The 26,034-nt window shown below is 38.3% G+C and overlaps 1 protein-coding gene and 1 long non-coding RNA gene across 2 annotated transcripts in view; both read right to left on the reverse strand.

Annotated features, from left to right (window-relative positions):
- The window catches only part of LOC133619798 (collagen alpha-1(II) chain-like), a 36,004-nt gene extending 20,139 nt beyond the window's left edge, over positions 1-15,865 (reverse strand). Inside the window, exons 1-11 of the mRNA XM_061981058.2 lie at positions 15,839-15,865; positions 11,647-11,700; positions 8,773-8,826; positions 8,644-8,697; positions 7,855-7,908; positions 4,871-4,924; positions 4,745-4,798; positions 2,374-2,427; positions 459-476; positions 253-306; positions 29-91 (exon numbers count right to left, since the gene is read on the reverse strand). Coding sequence (XP_061837042.1) covers positions 29-91; positions 253-306; positions 459-476; positions 2,374-2,427; positions 4,745-4,798; positions 4,871-4,924; positions 7,855-7,908; positions 8,644-8,697; positions 8,773-8,787 — 420 coding nt within the window. The 5' untranslated portion in view covers positions 8,788-8,826; positions 11,647-11,700; positions 15,839-15,865. The remainder of the gene's footprint in view (positions 1-28; positions 92-252; positions 307-458; positions 477-2,373; positions 2,428-4,744; positions 4,799-4,870; positions 4,925-7,854; positions 7,909-8,643; positions 8,698-8,772; positions 8,827-11,646; positions 11,701-15,838) is intronic.
- A 4,011-nt stretch (positions 15,866-19,876) lies between these two features.
- Positions 19,877-24,869, reverse strand: LOC133619799 (uncharacterized). Its single transcript, XR_009817464.1, has 3 exons — positions 24,814-24,869; positions 24,683-24,736; positions 19,877-19,985 (listed from the first exon to the last, which is right to left on the reverse strand). It is a non-coding gene; the product is annotated as an uncharacterized lncRNA (long non-coding RNA).
- Between the last annotated feature and the right edge of the window lie 1,165 nt (positions 24,870-26,034).

Here is a 26,034-nt window from a genome sequence, read left to right on the forward strand (position 1 = left end):
AGTTACATTCTCAAGGTTCGTTACTTGCCTTGAGTTCTGTCAAAGTCATGTTTAGAGATGGTCCTGGTAATCCAGGAACACCAGGTGGACCCTTCAACAGGAAGATAAAGAAACATCATAATGAGTGCTGATTAAAATGCAAAATAAGTATATTTGACTTAATCATAAAGACATTTGAGTAATCATCTATTTTCCTGGTGGTGTTCCAAGCATGTCAGACTTGGTGGTTTTTTTTTTTTTTTATGAACTCACCGGGAGGCCTCTTCTGCCAGGCAGACCAGGAAAACCTTGATAGCCTTTAAAACCCTTCAGGTAGAAGAAAACATCGGAACATTATTACAGACAAACATTTTAAACAGCAACATTCTCATGAATTCTCACTTCAACTTAGTAGTAAAGTTGGTGTACACATGAAACACTGAATGATAATAAATGGAACTTTGAAGTGAGAATCTTACCTGCAACCCAAACATGCCCTGCAACACAGAGGAAATTTGCATCATGACCAAAAAAAAAAACATAGTTCTGTGCTACTCTAGATCTATGGTAGATTTAATACAGTAGATATCTGCCTGTTTTTGGTTTTGGCATTCGCTGCGCTGCATATTCCTCTAAATCCAGCAGGGTGTGAATTTTTGAAAGCATAGAGCAGGGGTGTCAAACGTAAATATGTATTTACAAACCATGTTTCCATATGAGTGCCAAGCCACATTCAGCACGTGTTACAACAGCATGGCTTCGTAAAAAAGAGTGCTGGTACTTTCCTGCGAACAGGTTTTATCCGGCCCGCGGGATGAGTTTGTTAAGTATAAATATTAACCTGAAATGTTTTAATGAAAGAAACCGCTGTTCTAAATGTGTCCACTGGATGTCGCAATAGCAGCTCATTGTACATTGTTAGATGATGCTACGTATGTACAAAATAAACCCCATGATGTTAGTACATCAGTTGAGGAAAATGATCAAACTACATAAATAATTGGGATGTCCAATAATATCGGACTGCCGACATTATTGGCCGATAAATGCTTTAAAATGTAATATCGGAAATTTATTCAGAAAATATAAATAACAAAAAATAAAGATAGAATACTATTAACCACAACAGGTAATTGTAAAAAAAAACAAAAAAAACAACAACATTATGATTTGTACAATTTCAGATTGTGCTTGTTCTATTTTTAAACAAAGAAAACAATCTTAATTTGTCTTTATTATTAAGTTATAGTGCCGTGATTTTATCAGTCCGGCCCACTTGGGAGTAGATTTTTCTCCATGTGGCCCACCGATTTAAAATGAGTTTGACACCCCTGGCATAGAGGATCAAAACCAAAATGTTTTGCTTGTAATCAAAACATAACAGTTAGCTGAGAGACAGCTTGTATACCGACCAACTCAAAAGTAGGGGCAATTATATCCCAAAGTACTACCGTATTTTTCGGACTATAAGTCGCAGTTTTTTGGTGCGACTTATACTCAGGAGCGACTTATGTGTGAAATTATTAACACATTACCGTAAAATATCAAATAATATTATTTAGCTCATTCACGTAAGAGACTAGACGTATAATATTTCATGGGATTTAGCGATTAGGAGTGACAGATTGTTTGGTAAACGTATAGCATGTTCTATATGTTATAGTTATTTGAATGACTCTTACCATAATATGTTACGTTAACATACCAGGCACGTTCTCACTTGGTTATTTATGCCTCATATAACGTACACTTATTCAACCTGTTGTTCACTATTCTTTATTTAATTTAAATTGCCTTTCAAATGTCTATTCTTGGTGTTGGGTTTTATCAAATAAATTTCCCCAAAAAATGCGACTTATACTCCAGTGCGACTTATATATGTTTTTTTTCCTTCTTTATTATGCATTTTCGGTCGGTGCGACTTATACTCATTGTATGTCTCTAATTGTTTCTTGAAGTGTAACATCAAAGTAAAATGTGCCTAATTGGGTGTAGAGTAAAAACAATTTGCATTTTTTAGATTTATATGGAATTTTATCGGCACAAAAGATAACCCCTGCAATCATAAGTCACATTCAGTGTAAACAAAAAAGTAATGTTCAAATCAACCATTGGCTTAATTATGCCATCAGGGGTCATTGTGGTTTGTGCACGTTGCTTTCTGTGCTCGTTATTTTTTATTTTGTTTTAAGCGTTTCCTGCTGCTTTGCCTTCAACGGCACATATATTTGAACACTTAACTCATGACTGCGAGGCGAACGTGCAAACCACTGTTCTACATATGGTTAGATTGATTCAAAACTGCATTTTAGGTAAGCAGAACAAAATAACACATGGTTTAATACGCTAAGAATAAATGACATTGTACAAGATTGTAATATTACTGAAATTTACAGGTAATCCAGGTGTGCCTGTTCTGCCCCTCGGTCCCGTTGAACCAATATTTCCCTGTGAAAGTCAGAGAAGAGAGAAACCACAATCAGATTCAATGCATATTGGTTTGGGGAAATATGTTTGCAAAATGCATGGGAGGCATTTTTAATTGCATTAATACAAGACCACTAACTGGCATTCTCATCCAATGGACACTCATCTGTAACTTCAAAAATTGGTCTCCCCAGTTCCCAAATGTTTACTGAGTGTTGTTAAAAGGAAAGGCCATGTAACACAGTGGTAAAAATACCCCTGTGCCAACTTTTTTGCAATGTGTTGCTGCCATTAAATTCTAAGTTAATGAATATTTGCAAAACAAAAATTAAGTTTCTCAGTTCGAACATTAAATATCTTGTCTTTGCAGTCTATTCAATTGAATATAAGTTGAAAAGGATTTGCAAATCATCGTATTCTGTTTTTATTTGCGAATTACACAACGTGCCAACTTCACTGGTTTTGGCTTTTGTACAAAAGGTAAACATGGTAGGTTAGTAGGACTAGCAGCTATACAACAGCTAAAACAAAATACCACACAAGCTAAACGTATGTACATTAAATTCCGGAATATAAGACGCTAGATTTTACCTACACTTTGAACCCTGCGGCCTACAAAACAGAGTGGATAATTTATGGATTTTTCTTCGATGGCAGCCAAAATAAAAAAACATTGTTTCACCCCATAAATAATCACATGATGTATCAATATGCGTGTGAACCTGAAAAGATTTGTGACAACACAATTAACAATGGTTTCTGCTGCTTTTGCAGACAATGAAAATCTATTTTCAACCACAGTCGTCATTTTAAACTTTATCACATTGAATACCTACAGTATTAATAACTTGCATTTCCCTGACTCAGTGTGAATATGTAGTACATGTACCACATTCACACAACAGTAAAGGCCTACTGAAACCCACTACTACCGACCACGCAGTCTGATAGTTTATATATCAATGATGAAATCTTAACATTGCAACACATGCCAATACGGCCGGGTTAGCTTACTAAAGTGCAATTTTAAATTTCGCGCGAAATATCCTGCTGAAAACGTCTCGGTATGATGACGTCAGCGCGTGATGTCACGGATTGTAGAGGACATTTTTGGACAGCATGGTGGCCAGCTATTAAGTCGTCAGTTTTCATCGCCAAATTACACACTATTCTGGACATCTGTGTTGGTGAATCTTTTGCAATTTGTTCAATGAACAATGGAGACAGCAAAGAAGAAAGCTGTAGGTGGGAAGCGGTGTATTGCGGCCGACTGCAGCAACACAAACACAGCCGGTGTTTCATTGTTTACATTCCCGAAAGATTACAGTCAAGCTTTACCATTGGCCTGTGGAGAACTGGGACAACAGAGACTCTTACCAGGAGGACTTTGAGTTGGATACACAGACACGGTACCGTGAGTACGCATGCAGCTGCGGCTTCCAAACATTTGATCGCTTGCCCGTACGTGCGTGCCGCTATGTGCATGTCACGTATGTAACTTTGGGGACTTTGGGGAAATATATGTGCTGTATGAACTTTGGGGAGGTGAACGGTACTTTGGGCTGTGGGATTGAGTGTGTTGTGCAGGTGTTTGAGTTGTATTGGCGGGTTATATGGACGGGAGGGGGGAGGTGTTTGTTATGCGGGATTAATTTGTGGCTTATTAAATATAAGCCTGGTTGTGTTGTGGCTAATAGAGTATATATATATATATATATATATATATATATATATATATATATATATATATATATATATATATATATATATATATATGTATGTGTCTTGTGTTTATTTACTGTTTTAGTCATTCCCAGCTGAATTTCAGGTCCCACCCGCCTCTCACAGCATCTTCCCTATCTGAATGGCTCCCACTGCCCTCTAGTCCTTCACTCTCACTTTCCTCATCCACAAATCTTTCATCCTCGCTCAAATTAATGGGGAAATCGTCGCTTTCTCGGTCCGAATCGCTCTCGCTGCTGGTGGCCATGATTGTAAACAATGTGCAGATGTGAGGAGCTCCACAACCTGTGACGTCACGCTACTCGTCTGCTACTTCCGGTTCAGGCAACCAAAAGTTGCAAACTTTATCGTCGATGTTTTCTACTAAATCAAAAATATGGCAATATCGCGAAATGATCAAGTATGACACATAGAATGGACCTGCTATCCCCGTTTAAATAAGAAAATCGCATTTCAGTAGGCCTTTAAGTACAGTAAGTGAACTTAAAAGTGCATGATGTTTCCAAGAAATCATGTCCACACTTTCTGTGATTAAGCATTAGTATATAATATTTTTTGCGGTGCATGAAAAAGACAAAACACTTGTCATTTCTACCTGCTCTCCCTGTAGACCATCTTCACCTGGCGACCCGACAGGCCCACGGATACCCTAAACAAATAAACACAGTGAAATGTTGACAAAAATAAATAACTATATGAGCTATAATTAAACAAAGCCTACCTTGGGGCCATCAAGTCCGGGTGGTCCACGAAGGCCCATGTCACCCTTCTCACCCTGAGGACAATAAATATACATTTTCCACTTAACTAAGATTTTGGGTAAAAGCCAAATTTTCAGTCCCCCCATGATTTTAAAAGCTTTTTTTTTTTTTTTTGACATTTTTTCTTTCATTAACATTGAATTAACTTGTGGTTTGATGAATTTGTTCCTTGTAACCGTAACCTAAAAAAAATCACATGATTTCAACAAAAATTGCCCAAAAATACTGTATTGATGTTTTACTCATTTTAAACCGTACTGACTTAAGTAGACACTAGATGGCAGTACAAGCACATACTCCGAGATCATTGTCAAATTACTGTGCTATACTTTGTCCTTTATTATAGGTGGCCGGAATGGCCCACTGCATTATACGGATGTGTCATGTTTAACCTATTAGGATACATGTGTATTGTTCAATATCCAACCAACGGTCCGAGGACTGGTACCGGTCCGTGACACATTTGCTACTGGGCCGACCAGAAACATGAAATAAATGATAAACAACCACATTTTTTCCAATGTAACTTTCGCCTGTCCCATAAGAACACACCAATAAGCTTGTTTATAAATGTTTAATTAAACTCCCAATCGGAAGTCGCCATTTGTTATATCTTGTGGCTCCAGCTCGTTCAGCGTTATAGTGAGTTGTATTTTTATTTTTAATGTATATATCTGCCACACATGAAAGGCCACTCCGTGAAAATAATGTCTACATTAAACCTTTGGAACTAGAGTTGTCCGATAACATCGGACTGCCGATATTATCGGCCGATAAATGCTTTAAAATGTAATATCGGAAATTATCGGTATCAGTTCGGAAATTATCGGTATTGGTTTCAAAAAGTAAAATTTATGACTTTTTAAAACGCCGCTGTGTACACGGACGTAGGGAGAAGTACAGAGCGCCAATAAACCTTAAAGGCACTGCCTTTGCGTGCCGGCCCAATCACATAATATCTACGGCTTTTCACACACACAAGTGAATGCGATCCATACTTGGTCAACAGCCATACAGGTCACACTGAGGGTGGCCGTATAAACAACTTTAACACTGTTACAACTATGCGCCACACTGTGAACCCACACCAAACAAGAATGACAGACACATTTCGGGAGAACATCCGCACCGTAACACAACATAAACACAACAGAACAAATATCCAGAACCCCTTGCAGCACTAACTCTTCCGGGACGCTACAATATACACCCCCCGCTACCCCCTACCCCCCTACCTCAACCCCGCCCCCCTCCAACCCCGCCCACCTCAATCTCCTCCTCTCAGGGAGAGCATGTCCCAAATTCCAAGCTGCTGTTTTGAGGCATGTTAAAAAAAATAATGCACTTTCTGAATTCAATAATAAATATGGCAGTGCCATGTCGGCATTTTTTTCCATAACTTGAGTTGATTTATTTTGGAAAACCTTGTTACATTGTTTAATGCATCCAGCGGGGCATCACAACAAGATTAGGCATAATAATGTGTTAATTTCACGACTGTATATATCGGTATCGGTTGATATCGGTATCGGTAATTAAGAGTTGGACATTATCGGAATATCGGATATCGGCAAAAAAGCCATTATCGGACATCTCTATTTGGAACCCCTTGTCACGGTTCAGCATGGCGTTGGTATTTTGTGTTCCCAGAATGCAAAAGACTAGGAAGCAGTGTACAGGTAAGAGACGTTTAATTCTCACTATTAGTGCCCAAAAGCATAAGCAGGCTTGACATAAGCAAAGCTAGCAGAATAACACAGGTAACAATTACAGCATTTACCTCTAGCAATAACAAACATTCCTGCTAATTCCGTGCAAAGAAAGCACAGCTTGTAGTTCAATGTGCACAACTGAATAAATTAGTTGCTTAGACAGTAATGTGTTTATTAGACTTTAAGATTGAAGGATGTTGTTTTGAACAGGGAAAGACGTATGTCTCTTGTTTTCACGTTAGCGTTTTCACGTAATCACATAATATCTACGGCTTTTCACACACACAAGTGAATGCAAGGCATACTTGGTCAACAGCCATACATGTCACACTGAGGGTGGCCGTATAAACAACTTTAACACTGTTACAAATATGCGCCACACTGTGAACCCACACCAAACAACAATGACAAACACATTTCGGGAGAACATCCGCACCGTAACACAACATAAACACAACAGAACAAATACCCAGAACCCCTTGCAGCACTAACTCTTCCGGGACGCTACAATATACACCCTCCGCTACCCACCGGATGGAGGTTCACAACACGGCCCTATTCATACATTTTTGCATTAATTTTCCAGTTATTATATTCTGGCTTAAAAATATAAGATTCTGGATCATCATTTGTCCCAAAATATAATTATTTGTCGGCTTTGATATTCTGCCATGATTAGTGGTAGCAAACCATGAATGTGCTTTCTGTGTTGTTGACGGAAGTTGTGTTAGATGCTATGCGCTCTGTGAAATCAATGCGCCCAAGAAAGAAGTTTGTTCCGGTGATACTTAACATGAGCAAAATACTGTTAATATATTTTTGCATTTTACTACATGGTTATATCATGTAAATAAAACGTTTTTGGAGATTTTTTTTGTCTGTATATGCAAAACTGATTAATCCCCATTACCTGCATTGAAAGCCCCATTGTGCTAGCAGTTTTTTTTTTACTATCTGTACCTCACAAAAAAGGGAAAGATATGTGGATTGTGGCGGATGGGCAACATTTCAAATAGGGCGTTGTTGGCTTTTTATTGAAAGTTTTGATAGTGGCCCTCATTAGCTTGTGCTTGGACAGGGTCAGCGTGTACAGTATATCAATAAGGTCAATGAACCTGGAAAAATCACTCATTAAATATGAGTAAGAAACAGTTTATACCTTATTTAGTATTTATTTTATTACTACTCATCCCTATTTATTTGATTCCACCACATCTAGAGCTTCTTTTTACCTCTTTTCCTTTTCCTCCGAGATCCCCCACATCGCCACGTAAACCAGGGACGCCCTTAGAAATGAGACAATCATCAGGTGCATATTCAATTACTGACTCTTTAGATACTTATCTTTTAATCTTGCAATGTAAATTTGGAGTGTCCTGATACAACTTTTTCACTTTTGATACGACTTTTGACTATTGGAGCGTACCAATGTTAATCCGGCACAATATCAGCACGAATCATCGTACTCATTTGTATTATTCTGTAGTGTGAAATGCTAGAGAAGGTTTGATCAGGTGAAATTACTTAAAGAACAATTGTAGGTATAAAAACACTGACATTATGACATATTTACAGTATGATGTGTTTGAATTTGAAGTGGAGAGTTTATTATATTTTTGGCGACACCTAGCGGCCGCAATAATTCATTGTACGAAGCTCTATGCGATAAATGATGCGGAAACTTGTCTTACTGGATACTTTCCAATACGTTTCTACCTTGGAGACTTTGCATGTGTGAGTGATATGCAACTATAACTATTAGACAGTTGTTTGTATTGACAAATGTGCTGTTTTAGACTGCAATATTGTTCAATTAAGGACACTTATTACCTACTCTAGCTTATCACACATTTTACACATACGTAAGCCCTTTATGTTTTGATGATTTCAGACCGATGTACAATATTAATATCGGATCAGGACACTCCTAATGTAAATATAGGACTATTACACAATCATCTGCTTCTTTTCTGTTAAACTCAAACACTGTGAAACAAGCCATTGAGTAAAAAGTGTCTTACAATCATTCCTGGCCAGCCAAGATGTCCTGGTAGTCCTGTTTCTCCCTTTTCACCCTAAACCACAATACACAAATTTGTCTGGGCTCATGGAGTATAATTTAATATGATGTGCACAGAGTGTGGACTTACTTTTGGTCCTCTCATACCCCTGGTCCCTCTGACTCCAAGTTTCCCTCGTTTTCCCTATCGTCAGTTTTTTAAAGACACAACCACAAAGAAATCAGAGTGGAGAATCAACACAAACACAAACGATTATTTTAACAATGTCGGTCAAACTATTTCTTGTATCAATCAATCAATCAAAGTTTATTTGTTATAGCCCTTAATCACAAGTGTCTCAGAGGGCTACAAAAAACTTTTGTACTCATTGCCTTCCTGAGAATATCATCCGTTTAATGAATTACTTTTCATAAACATAAAATATTGTAGTCATACACATTTGCATTGTTTGCAGCAGTGATTCCCTACGACTGTGCCACGGAAAATTTGAGCTCATTTAGTGTCAGGGAACATATTGAATTAACTTTAATGGGTTTGAAAATTATTACATTTTTATTACAAAATAGGGATATTCCGATCCCGGTTTTATGCTGCCACTTCTAATACCGATAATATCATATGTGATAACTGTTATTTTTTTAAATGTGTAACAATATAATAAACACAATATTTATAGTTTTTTGGTTGTTGTTTTTTTACATATAAATGTTTATTCAAAACAAAGTCAATAACTAAAACAAAATCAAAAATTACAATCTACAACTCTTTGAAATCCTTCTGTGTCGTGAAACTTATTCAATTAATTTATAAACATTAAAAAAACAACAATAAACTGATTTTGTAAAAACACATCAATCTAATCACTCTGGTATTTATCATATATATATATATATATATATATATATATATATATATATATATATATATATATATATATATATATATATATACAGTATATACATACATATATATAAATATACACATACATATATACAGTATATGCAGTATATATGTATATATATTTTTTTCATGACTATTTACATTGTAGATTGTCACTGAAGGTATCAAAACGATGAATAAACACATGTGGAGTTATGTACTTAACAAAAAAGGTGAAATAACTGAAAACATGTTTTATATTCTAGTTTCTTCAAAATAGCCACCCTTTGCTCTGATTACTGCTTTGCACACTATTGGCATTCTCTCGATGAGCTTCAAGCACACCTGTGAAGTGAAAACCATTTCAGGTGACTACCTCTTGAAGCTCATCGAGAGAATGCCAAGAGTGTGCAAAAAAGTAATCAGCACAAATGGAGGCTATTTTGAAGAAACTACAATATAAAACATGTTTTCAGTTATTTCACCTTTTTTTGTTAAGTACATAACTCCACATGTGTTCATTCATAGTTTTGATGCCTTCAGTGACAATCTACAATGTAAATAGTCATGAAAATAAAGAAAACACATTGAATGAGATGATGTGTCCAAAAATTTTGGCCTGTACTGTGTGTATATATCTATATATATATATATATATATATATATATATATATATATATATATATATATATATATATATATATATATATATATAAATATATATATATATATATATATATATATATATATATATATATATATATATATATATATATATATACATATATACATATGTATATATATTTATATACACACACATATATATATATATATATATATATATATATATATATATATATATATATATATATATATATATATATATATATATATATATATATACATGCTATATGGATGGATCTGCCCTGTCCTTGCATATACGGCTGGCCGCTACACGGCAACGGTTGTTGTAATATCCTCTTTGTAACTCGTATTGGTCTACTTATCAATGTCCTATTAATATCTGCTTACTGTCTGCTTTAACATGCGTTCATCTGTTGTTTAAAGCTTGCTTAGCGGCTAGCCTAGCAATTAGCATGTCTGCTCCTGCTTGTTCTCACTCGATCTGTAATATGTTTAGCCTTGTCAGCCGGTGATAATAATCATACTTGCCAACCTTGAGACCTTCGAATTCGGAAGATGGGGGGGTGTAGCGGGGTGTATATTGTAGCCCGGAAGAGTTTGGGATGCAAGGGATTCTGGGTATTTGTTCTGTTGTGTTTATGTTGTGTTACGGTGCGTATGTTCTCCCAAAATGTGTTTGTCATTCTTGTTTGGTGTGGGTTCACAGTGTGGCGCATATTTGTAACAGTGTTAAAGTTGTTTATACGGCCACCCTCAGTGTGACCTGTATGGCTGTTGATCAAGTATGTCTTGCAGTCACCTTCGTGTGTATGCAGAAGCTGCATACAACATGTGACTGGAACGGCACGTTGTTTAAATTGTGAAAAAGCGGACGTGACGACAGGTTATAGAGGACGCGAAAGGCAGTGCTATCACGGCACGCCCTTAATATTGTTGTCCGGGTGAAAATCGGGAGAAATTCGGGAGAATGGTTGCCTCGGGAGATTTTCGGGAGGGGCACTGAAATTCAGGAGTCTCCCGGAAAAATCGTGAGGGTTGGCAAGTATGATAATAATACATGTCAGAAATGTAGCATATTTGCCGCAATGGAAGGGATGCCTATTAACTTAGGGTAGCGGCTCTAAAAATAAAGTATGAGCCAGAGGGATCAGCTTTTGTGATCAGCATTGAAAGGGATTAATTAGCAATGGCCGATCACATACTTTTCACGGAAATGGGCCCATACTGATTGATGGATGATAGATTGGCACAAATGTAAATTTGTTCATCTATTTATGGTGACAGGCAGAATGAAATGCTCTTTCACTAGAAGGCAGATTGAAGTAATTAAGTTGCCACTTTGTGTGGCACTTTTATTTGGTGGTGACACTTTATTTTGTAAAATATTTTATGTACCAAATTTCCTCAGGAAAGGTTGGCAAACACTAAGCTTCAGCAACATTGCAATGGAATGTGTTTATATTGAAAGGAAGCTTTTACCCTTCTCCCAATATGACCAGTCTTTCCTGACGAACCACTCTTGCCATCATCTCCCTGTGGGGGGGAGAAATACAAGTTTATTCGTAGAAAAAAGGGCTAAACTGTTCAGGACACATTTACCGTATATTTGCATAGGCCTTCCATGTATCGAATCTAAGGGCTTTCGGACTTAGTCCCAAAAAAAGTCAGTCAAAACAATTAAGGTGAGAATGTTGAGAAAACAGTATTTATTTGGAGTTATTAATTATTAAGTGCCGGTCTGAAAATATTCATCCATCCATTTTTCTACCGCTTCGGGGGGGTGCTGGAGCCTATCCCAGCTGCACTCGGGCAAAAGTACACCCTGGACAAGTCGCCATCTCATTGCAGGGCCAACACAGATAGACAGACAACATTCACACTCACATTCACACACTAGGGTCAATTTAGTGTTGCCAATCAACCTATCCCCAGGTGCATGTCTTTGGAGGTGGAAGGAAGCCGGAGTACCCGGAGGAGAACATGCAAACTACACCCAGAAAGACCCCGGGGATCGAACCCAGGCCTTTGTATTGTGAGGCACACACACTAACCCCTGTACCACCATGTCAACATCAATATAAAAAGTATATAGTTTCATACATGCTCACCAGTGACATGGAAAGAAAAAAAATGTAAAAAGAAAAACAATTCATTAAATTGTTATATGTATCCAGTGATTATACTATAAAGTTATTTTCCATTTAACTTCACCAGTTTTAGATCCTTTTTATTCAAAATCGCTGAATTTTCACATTTGCCGTTCAAATACTGAGAAGAGACGTTGCGGTGATCAGCAGCCAGTTGAGGCACGTCACTCAGTTGTGCCTCAACATGGATTGCGGACTCGGCTAACTGCTGGCCTGCTGTGCAGTGAGACCGTATTGCTATATGAATTATATTATACATTTCCATAGTTTAGTTAGCTGAGGTATATAATGTACAGTGTATTTTGTCAACAACTGTATGTGTGTAAAGTATTTCTTGTGCTGAGCAATCATAAAACTGCTGCGAAGACGCACTGTGTGAGGCTCGCGTAATCCCGCCTCCTGGTGCCGGTTAATGCACCTCCGCCGCAGAATGCACCCCCCGACGGGAGCGCCACACCAACCAAAGCTCACACACAAACCCTCCACGTGCAAGACCGAATCCAACCAAAAAAAGTCACTTAACAAGAAGCCAAAAAGTGCAAAAACAACAATGCTCGCGCTGGAGGAGCCGTAAACGACTGCAGGGACACAACAATAGGTACACCTGCAGACTGCAGCACGGATTTCATATTTCATTCATTCACAACTCCTCCAACACGAACACCACTGTTCCCGCACTTATAAGTAAAGGTAAGACCATAATAACGTTTTTTTATTAAATGCGCTTATTTGTGTGTTACAGTTTTGTGTAAAGTTAAAGTTAAGTTAAAGTACCAATGATTGTCACACACACACTAGGTGTGGTGAAATTTGTCATCTGCATTTGACCCATCCCCTTGCTAACCCTTGGGAGGTGAGGGGAGCAGTGGGCAGCAGCGGCGCCGCGCCCGGGAATAATTTTTGGTGATTTAACCCCCAATTCCAACCCTTAATGCTGAGTGCCAAGCAGGGAAGAATGCTGGTATGAGCTTTTAAACATAACCCGTTAACTGCTGCCAATCAAATGGTGAATAAGATACTCTTTAGGGTTCATATGTTTGTAAATCTGACTCTGGTGAAGTCAGTGCCTCACCAGTCATGAACCTCACCGCACGTCACTGATGCTCATTAAAAATGCCACAGTAGAGGTAAACTTATTATTTAAAGCACATGCATTGAAAGGTATAAACTATCATTTATAACTACAAACTACATTTCTTCCACTGGTGTGTATCGTTAGTTAACACGATATTAATCAATATTAGGTTGAGCTTACATTTTTTTTGTGCTTACTCCAGCTTTTAAAGTAAACACGTTAACCTCCATCCATCCATTTTCTACCGCTTGTCCCTCTCGGGGTGCTGGGGGTGCCTGGAGCCTATCCCAGCTGCATTCGCGTGGAAGGCGGCGTACACCCTGGACAAGTCGCCACCTCATCGCAGGCAAAACAGATTTCCAACACAATTAATTTTAGGATTTTAGCCGCTGATGGTTTCATGAAATCTACAATCAACACACCTGACGCTGATGAGAGCTCCCCTGCCTTCTTAAGTCAGCCTGTCCTGTGTTCCAGTGCCAGAACGTAGCTACTTGTCTCCGTACAGTAAGCCCTACACGTCTCTAGCTCTCCTCGCCTACGTGCTTCTTTGCTCTCTGTGTTTCCCCTCCTCTGTGCTCATTGTGTCCTGTCCTGTGTCGTCACCCTGCAGTTCCTCTTCGTTCCGTGGATTGGAGGTGTGTGTCTCGTATCCCTGAATTCTCTCTGGTCTTCATGCTGCCTCCCTGGATCTCGAACTCTCGCCTGGACACGAACTCTGACGCCTCGCTCTTGCCCTTGACCTCTTACTTGCCCACGGACCTCCGAGCCTGCCTTGCCACTTCTGGACTTCCGCACCTCTCACAACGCGCACCTTCAACATTGTGCGGTAAAACTCATCAGCTCGACGCACCACAAAGTCAAACCATACACGTTTGGATTTATTGCACACGTCTGTGGAGGTTTCCCTCTTGTGGGTTCTCCTGACTGCAATAGACCTTCTCGGAAGCCCGGGAGTCTGGGTTGAACAATCTTTTATTGTCGTATGCACACGCCAGGACAGCACTCTGCTCTACAACTTGTCAGTCTTTCTTGTGTGTGCGTGCGTCTGCTCAACTCCAACTCCATTCTCCTGTGTCGGCGCGGCTGCTGCTGATAAGCATGGCAGGTGATTGGATGATCAGTCCCAGCTGGGTAATCCAATCACCTGCCAGCTGTGCTCTGAGGCCGGTCTTTACACACCCTGCTCTGCGGCAGGCCTGCAGACCACGCCCCCCTCCACAGTCATTTATTTAGGCTAAAGGACGTCCCTGCCTCAGTGCCGTCCTCTTCTCCACCGTACGAAACATTTTCTACATTTTTATATGTTACAGCCTTATTCCAAAATGGAATAAATTTATTTTTGTCCCAAAAAATGTACACACAGTACCTCATTATGAAAATGTGAAAACAATTTTTTCGAACCTTTTGAAATGTATTAAATGGAACTCTAATATCTAAAGTTCCTTGGGTGAATAATGTCAACTCACTACACCGGTTTGTTTTAGCGCTTTCATGGCGAGTTTACTGACAGATATAAATAAGAACTTTACACTACTTTTTATTGGAAATGGCACTAAAACATTTACTATTAAAACATTTTGATAGATTTTTGAGCACCGTGTGTAATGTTCTATATTGTTAATGAAACATTTAAAAAATGTTGGTGTTGTTTACTTGAGACTTATCTCTTATGTTTGACTGCCATCTACTGATCACACTTATCACGACACCACGTCCCCCAAAAAATAGGGCAGTTGGAACTACTGCAAGGCATTCTGGGTATTTGTTCTGTTGTGTTTAAGTTGTGGTTCAAATATTCTCCCGAAATGTGTTTGTTATTGTTTAGTGGGATTTCACAATATGGCACATGTTTATGCCAGTGTTGGCTTTGTTTATACGGCCACCCTTAGTGTGACATGCATGGCTGTTGACTAAGAATGCCCTTCATTCACTTGTAGCTGGGGTGTTCTAAATGAACAAAAAGTTTTCCTTATCATCTTCAGATTAAAACCATTTACGCCCCGTATAACAGCTACAAAGGTAATTAAGGTGTGTATAGTCAACCAAACTTATTCTGAGAAAAATAAAGGATTTAAAGTGCGCCTTATAGTCCGGAAAATACGGTAAATTAGATTTGCTGATACTCAGTGGCCTAGTGGTTAGAGTGTTCGCCCTGAGATCGGTAGGTTGTGAGTTCAAACCCCGGCCGAGTCATACCAAAGACTATAAAAATGGGACCCATTACCTCCCTGCTTGGCACTCAGCATCAAGGGTTGGAATTGGGGGTTGAATCACCAAAAATGATTCCCGGGCGCGGCCACCGCTGCTGCCCACTGCTCCCCTCACCTCCCAGGGGGTGATCAAGGGTGATGGGTCAAATGCAGAGAATAATTTCGCCACACCTAGTGTGTGTGTGACAATCATTGGTACTTTAACTTTAACTTTTATGTACAAACCCTGTTATTACCTTCTCGCCTTTATTGCCCTGCTTGCCTTCAGGTCCTAGTCTTCCTTGCACTCCCTGCAAGTCAACGTTTGAACAAAAGACCATGTTTTCTTTCCTCTGGAGTTAACAATTAATAATAAGTATGCAAATGTGAAAATGTGATCAGTCATAAACAATCTTACAGGATTCCCAAGGGGACCTGCAGGTCCATGAGGTCCAATTTCTCCAGGAGGGCCCTGTACGAAATGCAAAAAACAAGACATTTGTTTGCGAAGTAAATTAAGGAAAAAAAAACAATAACAATTTTACCTCAAGGCCAGTGAAAGCTGGTGGACCTTGAATGCCTGGCAAGCCATCATCTCCCTACAAGGCAAAACAATATTTTGAACTCTTTCTGATAGTGTTTAATATATTCATTAAATTCATTCTTAATAGAAAATCCATTTGACACAACCTGACTTAAAAGGGAACTGCACTTTTTATTGTAATTTTGCCCATCATTTACAATTCTGATGTGAGACAAGGACACATATGTCTTTCTTTTTATGCATTCTGACGAGTAAATAAACAATAGCAATAGGTGGCTAAAAATGCAGGTAATGGGCATTTGATCTATTCCGCCTAAAAAAACACTAAAAACATCCAAAAACCTCTGTTGAAGTTTTATAAACACACTGTAAGTATATATGTTATTTAGTAAGAGGCTTATTCATAATAACATGTACCGTATTTTTCGGACTATAAGTTGCAGTTTTTTTCATAGTTTGGCCGTGGGTGCGACTTATACTCAGGAGCGACTTATGTGTGAAATTATTAACACATTACCGTAAAATATCAAATAATATTATTTAGCTCATTCACGTAAGAGACTAGACGTATAAGATTTCATGGGATTTAGCGATTGTTTGGTAAACGTATAGCATGTTCTATATGTTATAGTTATTTGAATGACTCTTACCATAATATGTTACGTTAACATACCAGGCACGTTCTCAGTTGGTTATTTATGCCTCATATAACGTACACTTATTCAGCCTGTTGTTCACTATTCTTTATTTATTTTAAATTGCCTTTCAAATGTCTATTCTTGGTGTTGGGTTTTATCAAATAAATTTCCCCAAAAAATGCGACTTATACTCCAGAGCGACTTATATGTTTTCTTTCCTTCTTTATTATGCATTTTCGGCCGGTGCGACTTATACTCCGGTGCGATTTATAATCCGAAAAATACGGTAATATTGACATATTTTACTCATTTTAAGCATTAGGGTGGTACATTGATTTCACAGACACATCACAACGTTTGCTATTTCCTTCAACAACAACAACCCTACTAATAATGGCAGACTTAATGAGAGACAACAATGACTACTTTGGAACAGATGATGAGCCAGAACCTTTTTGAGCCTGAATATTAGGAAGATGAGCTACAGGTTTTAGAAACAGTGTGCTAAACGGATGCAGCTTTAGTGAAAAACTCATGCAGCGGTATTGCTAAGTGTTAAACAATAAATACAAACTACGATCACGATAAAACAATCACTTACTGTACCATGTCTGCTCTCAGTGGGATGCTGACTGATGGGATGTTAATATCCTTCAGCACAAGACTTGGGTTCCCAGTTTGGCTGCTAAATTAATCCAAATCTTTCCTCCAGAGGGGAAAAAATGTGCATCTTTTCATGTCTTTCTCATGATGTCTTCGGTTCTAAATTAAACTTCAAAGTTGACCAAATTCTCTGTTTATGGCCACAACCTTTTACTATACATGTGAGAGGCATGATTTATAATCTAGAACGGGGGTCAGCAACCCGCGGCTCTCGAGCCGCATGCGGCTTCTTTGAGCTTCTTCAAAAATAGAAAAAGATTGGGGGAAAAATATATTTGCTGTTTTAATAATGTTTCTGTAGGAGGACAAACATAACACAAACCCTCCTCATTGTTAGAAAGCCCACTGTTTAAAATGTTTGTGTACTAATTTCGACTGCCCCTGAACTCACCATAGTTTGTTAACATGTGCAACTTTCTCCGACGCTGCCACAGAAAGACGTGTTTTACGCCACTCCTTTGTCTCATTTTGTCCACCAAACCTTTTATGCTGTGCGTGAATGCACAACGGTGAGCGTTGTTGATGTTATTGACTTGCGTGGAGTGCTAATAATCGATGCTAACATGCTACTTAGGCTAGCTGCGTGTACATGTTGCATCTTTATGTAACTATATTTGAGCTCATTTCATTTCCTGTACTTACGTCCTCTGTGTATTTCATTTATGTTTGCATGTCCCATGAAACATTATCTGTGTGTAATATTGGCTGCATTTCTGATTGTGTGCCATGTTGTTCCAGACCACAGCAAACGCTACCCAGCTTGCAAAGATTGTAATAAATTCATTATAATTTATTGCCTATTCCTTTAACTTGGGTACACTCATCTTTACCTTTGGCAGTTTTAAGCCAGTAATTTCCAGGAGTTATCTCACCCTCTGAGACACTTACTTAATTGGTTGCCTTCGTTATAAACACTTACACTAGGCTTTTTACTTTTTGCGGTGCCAGACAGATTTGTATTTTGTATTTTTGGTCCAATATGGCTCTTTCAACGTTTTGAGTTGCCGACACCTGATCTAGAACTAACTTTCACCAAAGCAGAGGCGATACAGCAGTTAAGTGGCTGGTTACCTCTCTGTGATCAATGCACTGCAAAAAGTAGTTCCTCGGTGTTAAGACCTTATTTTAACAATGTTGCTAATACTTGGTTAATGTGCAGGCCACGACATGTAAACCGAGTACTGTTGGTGGTTTTTGGATGTTTTTTAGAGGGCTTTGTGGGTGGAAGAGATGACTCTCATTAGCTACATTATTAGCCGCCAAGTTGTATTTTACAAATTATATTGCATTAAAAACAGGACACATAAGGATTGTGAATGAAATGCAAAATTCCCCCCAAATTTGAAACATTGCTATTATAAGCTACTTTTTAGCAGCGCCTTGATCACAGAGCAGCTATTGAATATTTAAACTTTCACACCATCCTTGTTAGAATAATTGTATCTAAGTTATCACACAAACTTTGTGTTGAAATGAGTTCCCGGCGAGAAGACCAAAAGCTGTCTTTGAACCTATCAAGAAGAAGGCTTGTAAAACTCCACTGTGTAGGGGGGAAGCAACATGAAGTGGTTTCTGTTTCTTTCATGTATTGTAATCAACAAAAAGATATTGTCGTGACCCAAGAACTACAAAGCGGAGAGGAAGCAGGGCCTGACTCCCCTTTAGGCACCGCTTTTTTGAACTCTTTTACGAACCTCTTTTTGAACTCTTTTACGACCTCTTTTTTGAACCGACCTTTTCTTTTGAACTGTTTTGTAATCAAAAGCGATGGCTGTTTACGACCCCGTCCATTTGGAAGCAGCTGTTGCCATGTGGTCAGGGAAGGTCCAAATAAAAGAAGGAGGCGTGCAATCTTTTAGCAGAGCGTGCTGAGACACTGCACAAGGGTACAGAGTCCAGGCGTCTCTCCTCAATTTGAGCCAAATTTAATTTATTTATTTTTCTGTTTAATTATTTGCTTCTTGTCTTGTTTAATAGATGTCATCAGTGTTTGAACCTGACAATCCTCCTTATACGCAGGCTCAAAAATATAAGGTTCTGCATTATCATTTGTCCCAGAGTAGTCTTTGTGGGTCCAAATGAAGTATGTCACGATTAGTAATAGTTGTTGTTGTTGAAGACAATCGCGAACGTTGTGATGCGCCTGTATGCTTAAAATGACCAAAACATGTAAATATTACATGGTATTACTAACGTGTCCGCTGGGTTACATATATACTCACAAGGTGTATATAAAACGTTTAAGGAGGTTTTTAATGGCTTTATCCCATTATCACCATCGTTAGCCGACTCTTACTGACGTTTATTTACGAGTTAGAATGCATAAAAAAAAGAAAATCATATGTGTGCTTGTTCCCATTAGGATTATGAATGATAAGACACCATTCCAAAAAAAGTGATGTTCCCCTTTTAATATAGTCATAATTGTATTTGAATTATTAGTAAGAGTACCTCTTTCCCTGGAGGGCCTGGAGCTCCTGACTCTCCTTTCGTGCCTTGTTGTCCTGGTCCCCCTTTCGCTCCTTGGTGACCTTTAGGACCAACTTGTCCGAGTAGACCCTGAATACAACACAAAAAAATAGCCTTCTATGTGGGGTGTAAGTAAAATTGATCAGGTTTAATTCAATATGTTGGTAATAGAAAAAGCAATGCACTGCAAAAAGTCAGTGTTCAACAACAATAAAAAAAATACAAACATTTTGGGTATTTTATTTAAACTAAGCAAAATTATCTGCCAATAGAACAAGAAAATTTGGTTTGTCAAGACTTTCCAAAACAGGTAAAATTAGCTAACCTCAATGAACCCAAAAATACCTAAAATAAGTATATTCTCACTAATAACAAGTGCACTTTTCTTGGTAGAAAAAAAATAGACCTTTTTGCTCAATATGTTGAAAAATATTCTTAAATGAAGTAAATGCTAGTGCCATTATCTTGACATAATGATATGCACCCGACATTACATTTCTTGAAACCAGCAAACTTATAATAAAAACTCATTTATTGTTCTTAATGGAAAGGCAACAAGGCAACTGCTTGTTGTTACTCTCGGGGTCTACTAGCCTCTCAGGCAAATCATATTGTCTAAAAATGTATTTTTCCATCGATAACATGACATCATCGCGCCAAGTGCGTGCTCTTTCAGTCAATTAAATGATAAATGATAAATGGGTTGTACTTGTATAGCGCTTTTCTACCTTCAAGGTACTCAAAGCGCTTTGACACTACTTCCACATTTACCCATTCACACACACATTCACACACTGATGGAGGGAGCTGCCATGCAAGGCGCTAACCAGCACCCATCAGGAGCAAGGGTCAAGTGTCTTGCTCAGGACACAACGGACATGACGAGGTTGGTACTAGGTGGGGATTGAACCAGGGACCCTCGGGTCGCGCACGGCCATTCTTCCACTGCGCCACGCCGTCCCTTAGTCCCTTAGTGCGCATATATACAGCCCATCCCCCAGCCAAATTTTTTTTAATTGTAATTTTTTAAGAATTTATCTGAATGTGCATGAACTATTTATGTTCAAAATTGTTTGAAATGCCACATGTTAAATGTTTAAATATTAACTGTCAGTTTGCTGTACAGTGCCAACTTCACTACTATATGAGTACGTATTTTCTATTGTTTCATTAAAAATAAAACAGCAAAGTCCATTTGGCTGCCATCTGTTTTAATTATGAGACACAATTGTGTCAAAATCATGATTTTTTTTTTTTTCATGCTTGAAGTAAGAAATTATTACTTTAAAAAAGTAGTTTTATATTTGTGAGTGTTGATGACACAGCTTTGCAACAGTTGATATTCTAGTTTCAAGCATGTTTTACTCAATATAGGTCATCAAATCTCAGCAACAAGCTGTAATATCTTACTGAGATCATTTAGGACCAAAACCCTTAGAACAAGTAAAACACTCTAACATGAAATCTGCTTAGTGAGAAGAATTATCTTATCAAACAGAAAATAAGCAAATATCACCCTTATTTGAGATATTTAATCTTACTTAGATTTCAGTTTTTGCAGTGTGTTGATAGAAGAAATTGTGTTTGAATGCTGAAAATCCGAACTGAAATGCTAACAGTTGGCACATTAGCCAGATAGTGTTAAATAACAAAATATATGAATCTGAGGGGTAAACCTGCAAAATGAGCTAAAATAGTTAACATTTTAATGTTATCATTCAAACAGTTAGCATACCTGAAGTACCAAAATATATGACTCGAAGGTGTAAACAGTGTTCCCTTGATTATTGCAGGGGATTACGTTTGGGACCCTTCGGTAGCAGGGGAATTTTCGTTAAAAAGGGACGCTATTAATTTTTTCTTTGTGGCTTGTGCAGCCCTTTGAGACACTTGTGATTAAGTGCCATATAAATCAATCAATCAATCAATCAATCAATCAATCAATCAATCAATCAAAGTTTACTTATATAGCCCTAAATCACAAGTGTCTCAAAGGGCTGCACAAGCCACAACAACATCCAAAATAAACTTTGATTGATTGATTTATATGTATACACACTTATAAAAAACTTCCTTTGTGCTTAAAACAATTCATACACTGTACAGCAGTCTTTTTTTTTTTTTTTTGCCTTTGAGGCACATGTGATTAAGGGTTATATAAATACATTTTGATTGATAATTTTAACATTAAACTTAAATGGGTACTCCAATACCAAAGCACTCTTGTTAGCATGCCAACAATTGACTAACATTACCAAATAAGATTTTGACTTTTGAATGTTGACATTTTTTTGAGAAATGTGTGAAATTTTGACATTTGAAAAAAAATACCCCCAAAAAAATCTTGGAGATTGTGTAATTACGGGTAATGTAGGAGGTTGAACATTTTGACAGTAAATCGGATTAAAAATGTGGGAGAAGAAGGTGGAGCAAAAGGGTGGAATAAGAAGAGGAAGTACTAATTGTGTGAATGCCAATTATGTGGAAGAAGCTCATTGTCTGACTTTGTGATGATTATTATTTATGTTATCAGTATGGCTCATACATACTTTCATTATTTTGTAATGTGCAATGTTAGCAAAAGGTTAATCACGTGAAATTAGTCAAACAGAAAACAGATTGGTATGAAAAAACACTGACTTATTTATTATTTACCGTCTGGAACTTATACTGTCTTTAAGTTAAAAGGAAGTGCTAATTGTTTTTAATTCATTAAATTAAGCTCGTGACGCAGTAAGCTGAATGATGTGGACACTTGTTGTCACTGGAAACTTCCCAACAAGCTTTGGAGACTTTGTATGTGTAAGTAATATGAACTTATCATTATTTGATATGAGTTTATATTGACAAATGTGCTGTTTTAGAATGCAATATTGTTCAATTTAGGAAACTGATTACATATGTCTAGATATGTGCTATTGTGTGCTTAGCTGTTGTGTAGCTGCTGGCTAGCCTATAGCCTCCCACGTTTACCTTTTGTAAATAACTTGACTACAAGACAAGCGCAACCTTGTGTTCTTATTGGAGGACATTTATATAGACGTTAACTGACGCTGCAGGACTGCTTGTATTGGCGATTATGTCACATTATGTAAAAACCACAGGGTTCAATATTAGGACCGCTGTTGTTCTCCATTTACGTGAACAATCTGTGATAAAATATCAGATGATGCGGTCATATATTGTTCGTCCCCTTTTGCAGTGCAAACCCTTGAACTCTTGCAGTCTGCTTTTGATGTTGTTCAGTCCCAGCTGACCCATATTAGGGTAGTGCTAAATGCAGACAAATCCAAGGTAATGTTATTTCTCAAATGGCAAACGGCTGCCATTGGAGATCCCTAAAATATTGACTACAAATAGGGTGGAGCTTGAGTTGGTCACAACATATAAGTGTCACGGCGAGGTCGCATCTTTATACGGGGTCGTTCTCCCAGAAATGCAGAACGGACTACTCCGGACGACAGCGTGAGGTTGGAGATGATTTATTTATCATAAATCATAGCCAAACAGAAAACAAGCAAAAAGGATGCGTGCCGATTGCACGCGGAAGCTAAGGCAAAACTTAGCACAGGAAACAGAAGCAAGAACCAGGAATATCAAAACGTAACAGTTGCATGGAGCAAACAAAGAAGCCAGGACGAGTGACCGGCAAAAGCAGGCTTAAATATTGTCTCTGATTGGAAACAGGTGAGCTTCCCGAATGACAGGGGCAGGTGAAAATAATACGTAACCATGGTGACTAAACAAACTCAGGAGGTGCACAACCAGGAACTAAGGGAGTCCAAAACAAACCAAAAACACAAAACATGATTCAGACCACGGATCATGAAAATAAGTACTTAGGAATTATTATTGATGAGAGATTGTCTTTTAAAGCACACACAGAAAAGCTTGTCTCTAAGCTTAAAATTTAATTGTATTTCTTTATCAGAAATAAGTCTTGTTTTTCCCTAGAAGTAAGGAAACATCTGATCTCATCCACCTTTATTCCTTTACTTGATTATGGAGACTTGCTTTTTATGAATGCACCTGGAACTTATTTGAAAAAACTAGACACTGTATATCACTGTGCCTTACGTTTTATTACTGGTTGTGGAAATCTTGTCCACCACTGCACTTTGTATGCAAAGGCAAACTGTCCATCTTTAACTGCCTGAAGACTTTCTCGATGGATACTTTTTATATATAAATGTCTTCTTGGACTTGTCCCCAGCTATCTGTGTTCCTTTGTGTGTAGAAACTCCAGTCCTTACAGCCTACACAGGATGTCCTCCACATGTTGGTTCTTAGAGCCAACACAGAACTTGGTAAAAAAGCCTTTAGTTACGCTGCTCCCTGGTCATAGAATGACATCCAAAAAGATCTGAGGCTACCAGAATGGATCACTTTGGGGGAGTTTAAGTCCATTTTAAAAGATCAAGAAACCAGTTCTCTTGGGCAATGCACTTGCTTTTAAATTGAATTCTTACTTAATTGTTTTAAATTATTTTTGACCTGTTGTGGTATGGCTGCTGTTGTTCTGTTGCATTGTCTTGTTGTAATCATTATTGTAACTTTGTTTGTCAGGTCGCTCATGAAAAAGAGATTTTAATCTCAATGAGTCTTTACCTGGTTAAATAAAGGAAATTGATTGATTGACATTGTATACGCCAGCACAAATACCGGGGTAATTCCACACTTGTCTTTGTTGCTGGTATTAAATCCGAACACCCCTATCACAAATTCTGAGACATTTGGAAGCATATATTAAAGACAATAATACATTCCTGACAAAGTGTGACACTTACAGGGGGTCCCAGCTTGCCAGTGTCTCCTCTGACACCCCGCGGTCCAGGAACTCCCTACAAAAAATACATACATTACAAGTATTCAAGTAGATGTTTCTCTGCAGCCAAATGTAAACATAATATAAGTTTACCACGGGGCCTCTTAACCCAGTAGGTCCAGTTTCTCCAAAGCTCCCAGAGTCTCCCTGGAAAAGTAAAACAGCTTACAGTGAAAGCCAGACAAGAAGGTGACAGCTCTGGCTTTTGGCTTGTAGGTTTAGCGCTCTCGTCTCTCGATCAGCTGACCCAAGTTCGATTCCCAGGCAGTGTGACAGAAATGGACTGAACGGGTCGCACAAGGACCAGCAGCACTCAGTACACTCTTATCGTGACTATTATTACACTTTTAAATCTTGACAGAGCCTTTATAAATTACAGGCATGTGAGAATCCTTTAAGAAAAAAGAGGAAAATTGAGAATGTCATCCAGGAGCATTTTACTTGAATGCATGCCATTTATTTGCCCCAAACTTGCAAACAGGTTAATCAAAAGTTCTTTCAGACTGTATTTTGGTAAACAGGTGCAGAGAATTGCACTACTTGCGTCACGATCTGTTCACGCCAGACCATGAGTTTGTTGTTTTTTCTCCTGTGTTTAGTGTCTTAGTTCCTGTCTTGTGCTTTTATTTTGGTTGCACTTTCTGTTACTTTGGTTATGCAGCACCTTGACTTTGTTTGCCAGCACACCTGTTCCCTGTTTGCGATTATGGCCGTACCTACCATTGAGGACACCGAGGTCAGGTCCTCTGTATTTTTTTTTAAGTAACAAGAAGGTGATATAACTGACTGCAAATATACTTTGTGTGCGCTGTACAAAACCATGCGCTGGGTCATCCTCTTTCAATATATGATCTTTGGTCACTGCAACAACGTAACGCAATGAAGTTTGCTTTTACTTAAAAAATTACCCGATCCGAAATATGCTGTCAACATAACGTTAACAATAAATTATACTGATGTAACTAATGTTGGTTTCGACTGAATGAAATTGATGTGAAACGCTGCCGGTATAATATCTTTGTCGTGTCAGTCAGGTGCCGCTCCACCCTAAATTTAGAACACGCGCTTTGCGTAGGGCTTCGTGATCAGTGGGGTCCCCACTTTGCGTGAAGAAGCGCATTAAAAGGTAAATTATTGAATGACAAGGCGCTTCATATACAATTTTATTCCTGGCCACGTCATGCTTTGTCTCTGATTAGAATACAAACACAAATTTTCTACAAACACTGTGGCTCTGAGGCGAGCGTCATTAGTACTTGCTTTGCAAAGAAGTAGGTCTTGGGTTCGAATCCCGGCCGTGATAGAACTTATGGT

Source organism: Nerophis lumbriciformis, linkage group LG20, assembly GCF_033978685.3.
Source record: "Nerophis lumbriciformis linkage group LG20, RoL_Nlum_v2.1, whole genome shotgun sequence".
NCBI lineage: Eukaryota > Metazoa > Chordata > Actinopteri > Syngnathiformes > Syngnathidae > Nerophis > Nerophis lumbriciformis.